Genomic DNA, 15,349 nt, shown 5'->3' with positions numbered 1-15,349 from the left:
TGATCCGGCAAGCTTTATGGAGATCTGCGTCAATGCGGTGAGCATGGGCTGAGCGAGACCATACTGCAGCGCCATATTCAGCCCGTGGAGTAACAGGGCTAATGATGTTGTCCTTAGCACGGTGATGAATTTGAATCAACATGTTTTGTGGCGATGAATTTGAATCAACATATTTTGTGACGATGAATTTGAATCAACATATTTCGTGACGATGAATTTGAATCAACATATTTCGTGGCAATGAATTTGAATCAACATATTTCGTGGCGATGAATTTGAATCAACATATTTCGTGGCGATGAATTTGAATCAACATATTTCGTGGCGATGAATTTGAATCAAGAATCGTAAAAATGGGTGTTTGAATCCGTATCGGAATTGGAAAAAGTTGTGCCGATTTTCTGACGCCAAGTACAATTCTTATAATTATGTTTTGTTGCTCCCCTGACAAAAGGAGGGTGGACCTGTAAATTCACTCTTGTCTGTTCGTTCGTTCACACTTTTTTCAATAACTACACCTTGGAATGTTTTGAAATTTTGCACAAACATTAAACATGATATGAGTAATAGAACGAATTTTCCGGCAAAACTCCAGTTGCCCCCTAGGGGTTAAAATGGCTAAAATTGACACTTTTGTGCTTAGTAAAAAAAAAAATTGGATTTTTATAAAACTTTCTGAAAAGTTGTAACTAACTGACTTCTATATAATTTTGTTTGTTTATACTTTGCGATAACTCTTGGGTGTGCCCCAAGGGCTCTTTTAGAGCTAATAAAAAGACTCCATTTTTGGGACTATTTTACCATATTTGTCCAAAATTTTCTGTGTATGTCTATTTAGCAGTTTTGCATGGTGCTGAACTCAAATTTAAATATGTTAAGGCCTTGGGGACTTTTGGGGCTAAATGGGGAGGCAAATGATGAACTTAGTCATTTCCTTTTTTCTTTTTTTTTTGCATGGTACAGAACTCAAATTTACATATATTAAGGCCTAAAACTGCACCGTTTGTTCATTTTTACCAGGATTTGACATTCCCTGGGGACTTTTGGGGCTAAATGGGGTGGGAGTGGGGGCAAATTCTGAACTTAGTCATTTTTTATGCCTCGTTTACTGTGCACTCGCGGGGGACCACTTGTTTTATTTCTTTTTGTATAAAACGTAATTGTCCATTGCTGGTACTAATTTTAAATTACTAAATGTTAATTGATTTTAAAATAACAGTAATACTAAAATGTATAGATTACCTGCATACAAGTGTATTTTTACGTTTGCCAAAAAATATATATATATATAGATATAGGTTTGGATATTGGTCCGAAAATTAAAAAAAAATAAAGGAAAACATTTCATAGTTAAATATTTAAAGATTTTTAAAAGAATCAGAATTGGTAATTGTATCGGAATCTGGGGAAAAATATTGAAATCATCTCATTAAGTGAGGGAAGAGTGGGGCTAATTAAATTTCAGTTACGTTTCTACAATTTATCAAGAACCTTCAAATCGTACAAAGGTTGGTGGACTGGTTGGTTGTTTTTGTTTTACGGCATATCAACCCTTTTCAGGTTATTTAATGCCGAATCCAAAGATTTTTGAGAAAAATATTTTAATAAAATATATTTGTTTTTTGTTTTTTCAAGTCGGTTTCTATTTAACCCATAGTTGGGACCCTAACAGGTACCACCACTCTGGGTCAGAGTGGATCTGGGAGCAACAGCAATTAAGGGGTGGCTCCACTCTCCCTAAAGCCCGCAAGCTGGGGCCTCACTATTGGATATAGTTTAAGCTCATATCCAGGATCAATGTTGGTGGAGGATATACAAAGACTATGGTTGACTCAAACGGCCACAACTCTGGATAAAATCTGTGACCAACTGGCTAGAGTGCCACCATTTTAATTGCTAAGCTTCATTTCGTTATTTTTTGTTAAATCCTGTATTTTATTTTATTTTGCGTCTCAAATTCATATCGATTCTCCCTTCTACTAACCAGCATCTTTTTTGATTCCATTTTTTATTTATTTACTTTTTTTCTTTTTTTTTTTACAGCCTTCCTCTCAGATTTTGGGTGAATATCATAAAGAACCCCGACTTTGTGTTCGACATGCACAAGTCGCACATTGTCGACTCCTGTCTCTCGGTCACTGCTCAAACCTTCATGGACAGTTGCTCGATGAGTGACCACCGTTTGGGGAAAGATTCTCCGTCAAGTAAGCTCCTCTACGCCAAAGATATCCCCAAATACAAATCATGGGTAGATCGGTGAGTATAATTTTATGTTTTCTTCCGAAAGTAATTGTTTGCCACTTACGCAGTTTAAGTGCTCATTTTTAGAAAGGATTTTCACATCAAATTCAATTCACTCGTTTTAATTTTCTTATCACTTTGTTTTTCCTAGGGATGGGACATTCTACCAGATGCCAAGCATTCTCCCATTACTTTAGTTACTCCAACCGAGAGATCTTTTTAAGATTCTAACTGTCCTTTTAAGTGCTATTGTTTGTATTTCTCTTGCACTTGGTTCACTGGGTATATTCACCAGATAATTTTTTAAATTAGCCCGGTTGCTCCTATAATGACTCGTATGATTGATACCTTAAGATTCCAGTTTCTTTTCATGTCATACATGAGTCCTTCGTATTTTTATTTTCTCCCTCTCTGCTCTGTTAAGGCCAGCATCATTAGGGACGCTGACTTCAACTAGGGTTGCCACTTTCTCCTTGTCCCATATCACTGTCAAGCTTAATAGCCCTATTTTCTAGATATATAACTGTAGGAATTTCGTACTCATATTGGATGGTGCATGACTTATTTCCAACTGTTATTTCTGGTAAACATGTTCCCAAGATTTGCTATTACATTGGATATTCAAGTTTTTACAGATTTTTCGAGTGGAGATATTTACACACTCCATTGCGTCGCATTGTATAATAGCCGTCACACAACAGGACTTTGTAACTGGATGTCAGGTGGCTGCCAAGGTCACTGGAAAAATGGTGGGGTCATTGACTGCAGTGGATATCTCACTACTGATGCAATTCTCTATCTATATAAGAGCCATGAATGAATTTTCAACAGTTCAAGTATGTTTAATTACATATTTTTGGCCTTTTGGCCAAGATCAAAGTGTAGTATCTGTTCTGGCAGATACTGCAAGCAAAGACCATATGTGGGGGTAATATCTGTATAAGAGCCAAGTACCTCCAAGGATGGAGTAGTGTTGCTACATCTGGGCAGGAGCTGCTAGAAGCAGCTTATCCTGTCTTGACAGAGTTCAAAATAGACTTTGTAGCCTCGTGGAGGATGCCCTTTTCTCTTCGCTGCAACCTCTTTCCCACAGAAGAGATGTTGCAAACCCGTCTCTGCTTTATTGTTATTTTCATGGCAAGCGCTTGTCTGAGCTCCAATGTATGGTTCCCCTCGCTAGACTTTCTCAAAAAACACTCGTCTAGCTGAAACCACTATCAATAATTTCCCCCTCTTTATCTGTGCCTAAACCTAAACGTACATTCCATGAACAAGGCCTCTTTCTCAGAACTATACATCTGTGGAAATTTCTTCTGTTTCCCTGCTTTCTAGCTGACTACAATATGGTCGTCTTCAAGTCCAATGTAAACAAGTTCTTGATGAGCCGTTCCCCTTAAGTAATCTAATTTCCACTAATAACGATTACTACGATATTGCACCATTGACTACTGCACACTCATTAACCCTTATCCTCGAGTGGCCTCCGAGCCTAGATAATTGGTGACAGCATTTTTTAAAAGAGGAGGTAAGGCCTGTGAGGGGAAAAAGGCACTTATTCAGAATATCGATTATTTTTTTTTGTTTTAATTTAATGGATAATTTTTGTTTAATTAAATTGTTAGTAAGAAACAAGGAATAATTAAAAGATGCTCCCCTTGTTAAGAATGGCTTTCTAAATGTCATTATTTCAGCATTGTTCGTATTCTACATAAGTATCTTATTTTTTACAGTACCTTTTTTTTTTTTTTTTTTTTTTTTTTTTTTTTACATGGAGGTCACCACTTATCAAGGCCCGGAAGCCACTCGGGGATAAGGGTTATTGCGGTTTGTTTATTAAATTGTTAATTGGAAGTATGAAGTAGTTAAAAAACAAAACAAAAAAACTCCTCCTTCCCAATGTTAAGAATGGCTTTTTAATAGTGTTGGAACGATTAATTGAAATCTGGAATTGTAATAACTAAAAATTTTAGAGGGACAGAAATTGGAAATATCTATTTTCTTGTATCAGAAGCGATTCTTTCTATGTGTTTTATTGTTCAAAACTTGGGGTTTGTTTTACTGTACACATAGATTCGAAAAAGTTTTCAAAAAACAAATATATAACAAATAAATGTTATCAAAGGCAAGATAAGTTACTTTTCTACCTAACTGGATGTATTTTTTTCGTGTTTTTATTCAATGTAACATGCTTTTCCACTATTGATACCAGGGTTCGCACAGACTTGAAAAGTCCTTGAAATTTGACTTTTGCCTTGAAAAGGCCTTATTTCTATTATTACCTTGAGAAATCCTTGAAAAATATGGAAAATGTCTTGAAAATCGTATTCTTGGCAAAAATCGAAATTAATTTCAATTAAATTGAATTAATAATAATAAAAAAATACCATTAAAATATTTTTTTTAATATTGAAAAAAAAAAAAATCAAAATTCATTATTCTGGAATTGCATCGTTTTATTGTGGATACAAGAGGAGTTATGCCCCTTTTATCACAAAATTACCTGATGTTTTATGACCCCCTCCCCCTCTAAAAAAAAAACTTTCCTAGTGAACCCCCCTCCGCGCGGGCGCGCGCACACACACACACACACACACACACACACACAAATAAATTGTGATGATGGAAAACAAGTCTGGTTGGGCCAAACAAAATGGACAAGATGGTAGCCATCTTGGTTGGAAATTTAAAAGCTGTAAAAAGAGTTAATATTTGAGATGAAACAAAAAGCATTTAACTATTTTAAAAAACATGAAAAAATAATGCAAAGTAATTTTTATTGTATATGATAACCATGGCTGTGACAACAGCATATTCTTTTCATTCTCAAGTATATATCCGACACAGTAAGACACAATCAATCAACCGAGAACTACATCAGTCTATATAAAAATATATAAGATATTAACAGATATATACTCAAGAGTTAAAACAATAAAAAGAATATGCTGTTATCACAGCCCTAATTATGACATTTATTTGTAGTATATTTGATTTTTTTTTTTTTTTTTTTTTTTTTTTTAACCACTTTTTGAATCGCTTTGGATTGTAAAACCAACCCCAAATTTTGTTTTGAAAACTCGGATTTTGTTTGGGGAAGGCCCTGAAAAGTCCTTAAAAATGGACATTGAAAATCTGTCCGAACCTTTTAAATACTTTTGTTCTTTGAGTGGGAAAATATCTTGCTACCACTTGTAAGTATGACTTATTTGGGAGAGCGATTCTCCTTGGAATTATTGTAGGAATTTAGTATATTAAATGAAATCAATTGATAATAATTGGAAAACATGCATCAGGTATTGGCAGGTAATGTGACCATATTAAATGCATATGTAAATGCTTTTGTCAAAATAAATGTTGCAATGATTTTGTTCTTTTCTGTTCGTGTGCAGATACTACGAAGACATCAAGCTAATTCCCCCCATATCAGATCAAGACATGAACGCGATGTTGCAGGAAGAATCGAGAGTAAGTTTATTGAGGCTATTAATTTTGTTTTCATTGAAGTCAGTCTCCCCGAATCAAAAATTCAGAGTTATGTCCCTTTATCACAAAATTACCTGATGTTTTATAACTTTCCTTGCGTGGACGGGACTCTCCAATGGCGAATCCCCCCCTCCTCTCTCACACAGACAAATTGTGATGAAAAACGAGGCTAGCTGGACCAAAAAAAAAATGGACAAGATGTCAGCCATCTTGGTTGAAAATTTAAAAGCTGTAAAGAGAGATAAAAAAAAAAGCGTTTAACTATTTAAAACCATCAAAAAATAATGCAGGTGGGTTGCAAAGTAATTTTTATTGGCTATGGTATCATTTATTTGTAGTATATTTGATTTTTTTAATCTTTTTATTGAAGTCTTCCCGAATTAAAAATTAAGAAATTGTCTTAATTCATTTGAATAAAAAAGAAACGCAAAGGATGCTTGAGTTCATTTGTTTGGATAAATTTATCTTAATTTTTTTATTTATTTTCTTTTCCAGTTACACAAACAAGAGTTCAACACGGACGCCGCACTTTTGGAACTCTACAAATATGTCAATGAATACAGTGATAAAGTAAGTTTGAATGGAGAAAATTTTTTTTTTTTTTTTTTTTTTTAAATTTCAATTATGTCATCGCATATTCGTTTTATGTATTACCTCCGCACCTCTGAGATGAGGTCTAAATGTCGGACAAGTGACAATCATTTAAAATACGCAGGTTTATAAATCTTTTTATCAAATACAAATATTAATCATAACTGTACTGTCTGATCTTGCCTCCTGTCAACCAGTCCTACGCAACTGCAACACCCATAATTAATATTTAACAGCACAAAGAAACTAAGAAAATTAAAATTTAATGAAGCGCTTATTGAGATGTTGTGTTGCCTTCTCTTCTGCCAGTGATAAAGTAAGTTCGAATGGAGAATTTTTTTTTTTTTTTTTCAAAATTTCAATTATGTCATCATTAGGGCTATGACAACAGCATATTCTTTTCATTGTTTTGACTCTCGAGTATATATTCGACAGACACAATTAATCACTCTATATAAAAACATATAACTGAGAATCAAAACAAAAGAATATGCTGTTGTCATAGCCCTAGTTATCATATATTCATTTTATGTATTACCACCCTGAGATGAGATCTAATTATTATTAGGATCGAATTTTTTATCGGATGAATTTCTGTAAAAAGAAAACCTATCTAAGAACACTGCCAGATATACACTTTGTGTGAAATTTGCAAAAGATCGTCTCACTTTATCCTACTCCCCCTACTCTGGTGCTACTACAGGGTGGTCAAAAAGTCAGGTAACATTTTAAAGAAAAACGATATTAGCAATACACGTATATTTAAGTACCATACATTGAAATATAAAATGAAACAAACATGAAATATGTTTATTTTGTTAATTGTCGTCCATTTCTCTCTATCAATCGCTGGAAGCGATTAACCACTGATTGTGTAACACGTGTAATCATGTCAGCTGATATCCGCGCAATCTCCTCTTCAATAAATAACTTTAAAGACACTATTGTATCAGGCTTCTTGCCATAAACGCTATCCTTTACATAGCCCCAAAGCCAGAAATCAGGAGGGGTAAGATCCGGAGATCTGGCTGGCCATTCAATTGGGCCACGGCGACCAATCCATCGTTGTGGAAAAATTTCATCCAAGAAATAATATTAAACGAATAGAGATTATAATGGATCATATTGTTTTTTCTACCTTTAACATGTTACCTGACTTTTTGACCACCCTGTAGATCAGGCTGTCTGAAGATATTGTCTTCCTGAGATGAAGGCCCTGTCGGTGGGGCATTAGAATACGCCGACTGCCCCCCTGCAGAGGGTAAAAGTCCCTTAATGGGGGTCCTGGATATGACCTTAAACTATATCCAGTGGTGAGGCCCCAGCTTGTGGGCTTTGGGGAGTGTGGAGCCACCCTTTAATTACCATTGCTCCCAGGTCCACCCTGACCCGGAGTGGTAGTACCTGTTAGGGTCCCAACTATGGGTTAAATAGAAACCGACGTGAAAACAACAAATATATTCTATTAAAAAATGTTTTTCTTTAAAATCTTTGGATTCGGCATTAAATAACCCAAAAAGGGTTGATATGCCGTAAAACAAAAACAAACAACCAATCCTGAGATGAAATGTACCTAAAATGAAACGATTTGCTGAGAATTACCTCCCTTGGTCGGTGCAACGTAAAAATATTCCCCTGTCTTATTTCTCCTCTCGTATCTCCCTTTTGTTTTTTTTTGTTTTTTTAATTTTTGTTTTTTTGTTTTTTAATTTTTGTTTTTTGTTTTCCTATTCATCTTCCTATGATGGTTTCCTCTTCTATCCACCTAATTCTTTTTATCCTCCTCCCCTTTTCTCTTTATCCTCCTCCCCCTACTCTTTATCCTCCTTACTCTCCGGTGCTACCAGACCAGCTGTCTGAAGACATTGTCTTCCTGAGATGAAATGCACCTAAAATGAAACGATTTTCCTGAGAATTGAATCTCGGTTTATTTGATGAGAATTACCTCCCTTGGCCGGTGTAACGTAAAATACTCCCCCCCCCCTGTAAAAATTCTTTTTTTATCTATAAGAAAGAAAGACTATTTTTAAGATGGAATTTTTTCGCTTTTCGATACTTATCGGATGAATTCCTGTAAAAGAACATGTCTAAAAAAAACTGCCAGGCATGCACATTACCTTTGTCCAACGTGAACAAGTTTCTGATGAGCCGTTCCACTGAAGTTAACAAATTTACCAAACTTCCATTACTATCGATTACTATATTGTCCTTTTGACTACTCTACACTCTTTAACCCTTATCCTTGAGTGGCCTATCGATATATTGATAAGTGGTGACGCCTATGTAAAAAAAAAAAAAAAAAAAAAATTTGCAAAAGATCGGCTCAGCCGTTTCGGAATCTATGAGGAAGGAACTCTCACACCCACACACAGTGACATATAATAGAGATGTGCACATTACCTTTGTGTGAAATTTGTAAAAGATCGGCTCAGCCGTTTCGGAATCTATAGGGAAGGAACTTTAACACACACACAAAGTGACGCTTATATAATAGAAGAGATTCGCACAGGTTGTCCTGTTGTGCAGCTTGGTCTTTTGATTTGCATGTCTCTGATATAATCGTGTCCCGGTGCTACCAGATCAGGCTGTCTGAAGGTATTGCCTTCCTGAGACGAAATGCATCTAACATTGATGCTATTTGTTTTTCTACTTTTTTTTTGTAAAACTTAATTATGTTCTGCAAAACGAAAACCAAAAACAACAACCCTAACCCTAACCCTTTACCCTCCCACCCTTTTTCCTTCTTCCCATTTCCCCTTTCTCTTTCTGTCCCCCCCCCCACTTCCTGACTGGTTTCCTAACTTCAAATGTATCAAACATCAAGATCAAAGTGTAGTATCTGTTCTTCAGATGCTGCACTTCAATTTCTTGTTCTCTGTCAGTGGAGGAGAAATCCTTCACGACTGAGACAATTTTTATTTTTGTTCCTTTTCTCCACGTTAAAAAACGACCCTGGTGTCTAACTCTGTCCCGTGGGGAGGCATTGTAAATAGGAACATTAATACAACTCAATCATGTTCTGCAGGGCAGGGAACAAAAACGATAAAATCCACTATTAAAATCAACGCTCTGATCCCCATCTGGCATCAATTGAAATGGATGGCTCTCGTCTTGGGAAGTGCTCGTCTGAACTCCAATCTCTAGTCCCCCCTCGCCAATCTTTCACGAAAAACACCCGTCTCCCCCCACTTCCTGACTGGTTTCCTAACTTAAAATGTACCAAACATTAATACTGTAACCCTCTTTCCTCTCTCATTGCAAAACTCATTCATGTTCTGCAGGGCAGGGAACAAAAACAATGAAATCCATCATGAAATCAATGCTCTGATCCCCATCTGGCATCAATTGAAATGGATGGCTCTCGTCTTGGGAAGTGCTCATCCGAACTCCAATCTCTAGTCCCCCCTCGCCAATCTTTCACGAAAAACTAGCTGAAACCACTGTCAGTAATTTTCCCCACTCTTTATCTATGCTTAAATCAAAACGTAGATTCCATGAACAAAGCTTCTTTCTTAGAAGTGCACCCCTGTGAAGCTCTCTTCTGTTTGCCTGTTTCCCACCTGACAATAACTTGGATGTCTTCAAGTCCAACATAAACAAATTCCTGATAAACTGCCCCGTTAAGTAAGACACGTTATCAGATCTCCATTACTAACGATTGTACGATATTGTCCCATTAATTACTGTACACACAATAACCCTTATCCTCGAGTGGCCTTCGGGCCTTGATAAGCGGTGACTTCCATGTAAAAAAAGAAAGTACTGTAAAATATAAGTCTAAATGTCTGACAAAGTGCAATCAATTAAAATGCACAAGTTCATAAACCTTTTTATCGAATACAGATATTAATCATAACTGTACCATACAATCTTGTCTCTTGTCAACCAGTTGTATACAACTGCGACAAATTATTCTTATCCGTCCGGTTTGGCTAATAAGTAAATAAATAATTTTTTTATTATTGCAGCTATTTATTTTTTGTCATTCTCGAAAAAAAATCTTTGAGCTTATTTTTAAATTCTGCTAAGTTAAACTTTCTTTTATTTTATATTTGTTTTTCTTTTTTTAAATTAAAGAAAATTTTTGATTTATTGATTTTTTTTTTTTTTTTTTTTTTTTTTTGCCAATCATGAAAAAAATCTTCGGGCTTATTTTTACATCCGGGTTCTTCTGCTAATAGGTTAACTCATAATAATTTATTTTTACATGCTTCTGATAATAACTAAATAAATTCAATTTTTACTTTTTTTTTTTGCCATTACCCAATAAAAAAAACAAAAAAAATCTTTGAACTTTTTGAACATCCGGGTATTTCTGCTAATAAATTTTCTGTCATTCTTTTAAAAATAATGTTTGGGCTTGTTTTTATATCCGGATCCTTTCGCTAATAAATAATTTTTCAGTTTTCCATAATTAAATAATTTTCGAAAATCTTTTCATAAATAATTTTTTTTTTTCATATTTTATAAATTAGGATTTTGTAAAAAAAAATTTCAGGCATGAGGAATTTTTCCCTTTTTTTTCATTAATAAAGATTCTTTTCATAAGTAAATATTTTTAAATCTTTTTATAAATATTTTTTCATAAATCTTATTTTTTTTTATAAATAATTTAAAAAAATATTTTTCAAAATATTTTTTCATAACTTTATTTTTTTTATAAGTAAATAACTTTTTAACAATTTTTTTCATATTTTTCAAAATTTAATTTTAATTTTCCTTTTTTTTTTTTTCCATTACCCAACAAAAAATCTTTGAGCTTACTTTAATATCTGAGTATTTCTGCTAATGAATGAATAAATAAATAAAAATTGAAAAAAAAAATAATTTGGGGGCTTTTTTTATATCTGGATCCTTTTGTTAATATTTTTTTTTTGCCATCCCTGAAAAAAAAATCTTTATTTTTCTGCTAATAAATAATTTTCTTTTCTTTTTCATAAGTAAATACTTTTTTTTCATAAATAATTTTCTTTTTTTTGTTTTCATAAATAAATAATTTTCTTTTTTCATAAATAAACTTTTTCCATCAATAAATAATTTTCTCTTTTTTTTTTCATAAATAAATAATTTATTTATTTATTTTCATAAATAAATTTTCTTTTCTTTTTTTCATAAATAATTTTCTTTTTTCATAAATAAATATTTTTCCATAAATAAATAATTTTCTCTTTTTTTTTTCATAAATATATTTTTATAAATAAATTATTTATTTTCATAAATAAATAATTTTCTTTTTTTTCATAAATAAATAATTTTCTTTTTTTCATAAATAAATAATTTTCTTTTTTTTTCATAAATAAATAATTTCTTTTTTCATAAATAATTTTCTTTTTGTTCCATAAATAATTTTTTTTTAATAAATAATTTTCTCTTTTTTTTCATAAATAATTTTTTTTTCATCAGTAAATAATTTATTTTCATAAATAAATAATTTTCTCTTTTTTTTTTCATAAATAAATAATTTTCTTTTTTTTTCATAAATAAATAATTTTCTTTTTTTTTCATAAATAAATAATTTTCTTTTTTTTTCATAAATAATTTTCTTTTTTTTCATAAATAAATAATTTCTTTTTTCATAAATAATTTTCTTTTTGTTCCATAAATAATTTTTTTCTCTTTTTTTTCATAAATAAATAATTTTTTTTTCATAAGTAAATAATTTTTTTTTCATAAATAAATAATTTTCTTTTTTCATAAATAAATTTTTTTCCATAAATAAATAATTTTCTCTTTTTTTTTCATAAATAATTTCTTTTTCATAAATAAATTATTTATTTTCATAAATAATTTTCTTTTTTCATAAATAATTTTTTTTCCATAAATAAATAATTTTCTCTTTTATTTTCATAAATAATTTTTTTTCATGAATAAATAATTTTCTTTTTTTATGAATAAATAATTTTCTTTTTTTTCATACATAAATTTCTTTTTTCATAAATAAAAAAATTTATTTTTTCATAAATAAATAATTTTCTTTTTGTTTCATAAATAATTTTTTTTTCATAAATAAATTATTTATTCATTTTCATAAATAATTTTCTTTTTTTTTCATAAGTAAATAATTTTTTTTTCATAAATAATTTTCTTTTTTCGTAAATAAATTTTTTTTCCATAAATAAATAATTTTCTCTTTTTTTTCATAAATAATTTTTTTTCATAAATAAATAATTTTCTTTTTTTTCATACATAATTTTCTTTTTTCATAAATAAATAATTTTCTTTTTTCATAAATAAATAATTTTCTTTTTTCATAAATAAATAATTTTCTTTTTGTTTCATAAATAATTTTCTTTTTTCATAAATAAATTATTTATTCATTTTCATAAATTAATAATTTTCTTTTTTTTTCATAAGTAAATAATTTTTTTTCATAAATAATTTTCTTTTTTCGTAAATAAATTTTTTTCCATAAATAAATAATTTTCTCTTTTTTTTTACATGAATAATTTTTTTTTCATAAATAAATTTTTTTCCATAAATAAATAATTTTCTCTTTTTTTTTTCATAAATAATTTCTTTTTCATAAATAAATTTTTTTCCATAAATAAATAATTTTCACTTTTTTTTCATAAATAATTTCTTTTTCATAAATAAATAAATTATTTATTTTCATAAATAAATAATTTTCTTTTTTCATAAATAATTTTTTTCAAAGAATAAATAATTTTCTCTTTTTTTTCATAAATAATTTTTTTTTCATGAATAAATAATTTTTTTCTTTTTTTTTCATGAATAAATAATTTTCTTTTTTTTCATACATAAATTTCTTTTTTCATAAATAAAAAATTTTCTTTTTTCATAAATAAATAATTTTCTTTTTATTTCATAAATAATTTTTTTTCATAAATAAATTATTTATTCATTTTCATAAATAAATAATTTTCTTTTTTTTTCATAAGTAAATAATTTTTTTTTCATAAATAATTTTCTTTTTTCGTAAATAAATTTTTTTTCCATAAATAAATAATTTTCTCTTTTTTTTTTTACATGAATAATTTTTTTTCATAAATAAATTATTTATTTTCATAAATAAATAATTTTCTCTCTTTTTTTTCTTTTCAGCTCCTGATGACTTTGGAGGATGACAATGCAGCTAATCGCAGTAAATTGGACTACAAGTTGAGACAGGTGCAGAACATGATGGCTGACGTTACACAACAGTATTGAGAAAAAGAAAGTCGAGACCGCCTCAACCCCAAAATCCACATCTCTCACTTTTCATCTTCGATGACAAGACGCCATTTGTATTTTTACCAAAAATTTAAAATGAAAAGAAAAAAAAAGACAGATATATCAAAAAAGAAAAAAAAAAAGACAAACTGAAAAAAAAAATATGAAAAGAAACAAAAATCAAATAATAATACCAAAAATTTTAATAAAAAAAAAAAATTTTTAAAGTGCTATTGCCAGTGACAACAAGACACTGCTGCGAAATGCGAAATAATGCGCGGGGGGGAGAAAAGCATTTCGAGAAGGAGGAGGAGGAGGATGAAAGGGAGATTGTTCAAACAATTGCTTTCAATTCTCATGCAAATTGGTTGCCAGGTGTGGGAGTTGCAGGTTCAAAACTAATCGTCCCCCGTTAGAACAATTTTTTTTTTTTTTTAGCAACTTTTTTTTTTCTTTTTTTTTTTTTTTTTAGCAACTTTTTTTTTCTTTTTTTTTTTTTTTTTTAGCAACTTTTTTTTTCTTCTTTTTTTTTTTTTTTTTTTAAAAGCGAATTTTTTAAAAAAAAAAAACACCTTTATTTTTCTTATTTTGTTTAAATTTCTTTTTTTTCCTTTGGTTTTTACTTTTTGTCATAAATAAATACTTTTAAATAGACCTTTTTTTTTATTTTCATTTCATAAAATATTTAACTTTATTTTTTTTTTTTTAACTAATTTAAAAAAAAATTCAAATGATCTTATTTTAATTTTTTATAATCAGTTTAAAAATTAATTATAAACCAACTTAAAAATGTTTTTTTCATTTCGTTTTATTTTTTCGTTTTATTTTTTCGTTTTATTTTAATATTATTTTTAAAAAAATAAATTTATTTAAAAAAAAAAAACATGTAAAAAAAAATGAATATGTACGTGTCTTTATAGCCTTGGCATGTTTGTACAGAGTGCAGGATATCGATATATATATATATATATATATCAGGCATTCTCTGAAAAGTTTGCCCCCCACCACCACCAACCGGAAATTTAAGAATATATATATATATATATACATACATATATATATATATGCATAATAAAAACAAAATAAATGGACACTGACCTCTGTAAAGGTCATCATTATCATTTGAAATAAAAAATAAAAAAAACATGGATGAATTAAAAAAAAAAAAAAATCGAATTTTTTAAAATAATTTTTTTTATATTTTGAACATATCTCCTACCCTAATCCCCACCACCACCACCACCACAACAACAACAACCACCACCACCACCACCAGTCTTCTTCCTTGTAGTACTGCCGGTACTACCACAACCACCACCATGTTAAACATTAAACATCTTTCTATACCTACCTACGTATCTAGCCTACCATTGCTTGTTGTGGTTAGTTTAATAAGCATAAGAAAACAAACGCCCAGGACTCTGGCTGGGTTAGGGTTCCAATGGTCAAACAATAAAACATGAGCCAAAAATGAAATTTAAAAAAAAAAAAAAAAACTTTTGAAGACATGAAATCCAAGAAAATTTGCGACAGGAATTTAAGGAATTTTGCATACAGATCAAAGCAGTGCTTGTTTGTAAAATGATGGGATTAATAAGTGTGATAGCTAAAAACCCAAAATTTTATACTGGAAAAATAACATACTTATATAGGGTGTTATCAATATATATATATATATATATATATATATATATATATATATATATATATAAGGTTTTATCAATATATATATATATAAGGTTTTATCAATATATATATATATAAGGTTTTATCAATATATATATATATAAGGTTTTATCAATATATATATATATAAGGTTTTATCAATATATATATATATATATAAGGTTTTATCAATATATAT

The 15,349-nt window shown here is 29.9% G+C and overlaps 1 protein-coding gene across 13 annotated transcripts in view; it reads left to right on the top strand.

Annotated features, from left to right (window-relative positions):
• LOC145265357 (plexin-A4-like) overlaps window positions 1-13,707 on the top strand; it is a 1,096,693-nt gene extending 1,082,986 nt beyond the window's left edge. For all 13 annotated transcript variants that reach the window (XM_080121138.1, XM_080121137.1, XM_080121136.1 and 10 more), the window contains 4 exons: window positions 2,044-2,256; window positions 5,631-5,706; window positions 6,220-6,294; window positions 13,378-13,707. In XM_080121138.1, the coding sequence (XP_079977264.1) occupies window positions 2,044-2,175 (132 nt within the window). In that variant the 3' untranslated portion in view covers window positions 2,176-2,256; window positions 5,631-5,706; window positions 6,220-6,294; window positions 13,378-13,707. The remainder of the gene's footprint in view (window positions 1-2,043; window positions 2,257-5,630; window positions 5,707-6,219; window positions 6,295-13,377) is intronic.
• Window positions 13,708-15,349: the final 1,642 nt, after the last annotated feature.

This window comes from Euprymna scolopes, chromosome 40 (genome assembly GCF_053919585.1).
Source record: "Euprymna scolopes isolate OS-2025 chromosome 40, ASM5391958v1, whole genome shotgun sequence".
Classification (NCBI taxonomy): Eukaryota; Metazoa; Mollusca; class Cephalopoda; order Sepiida; family Sepiolidae; genus Euprymna; species Euprymna scolopes.
This window is presented reverse-complemented; position numbering and strand designations above follow the sequence as displayed.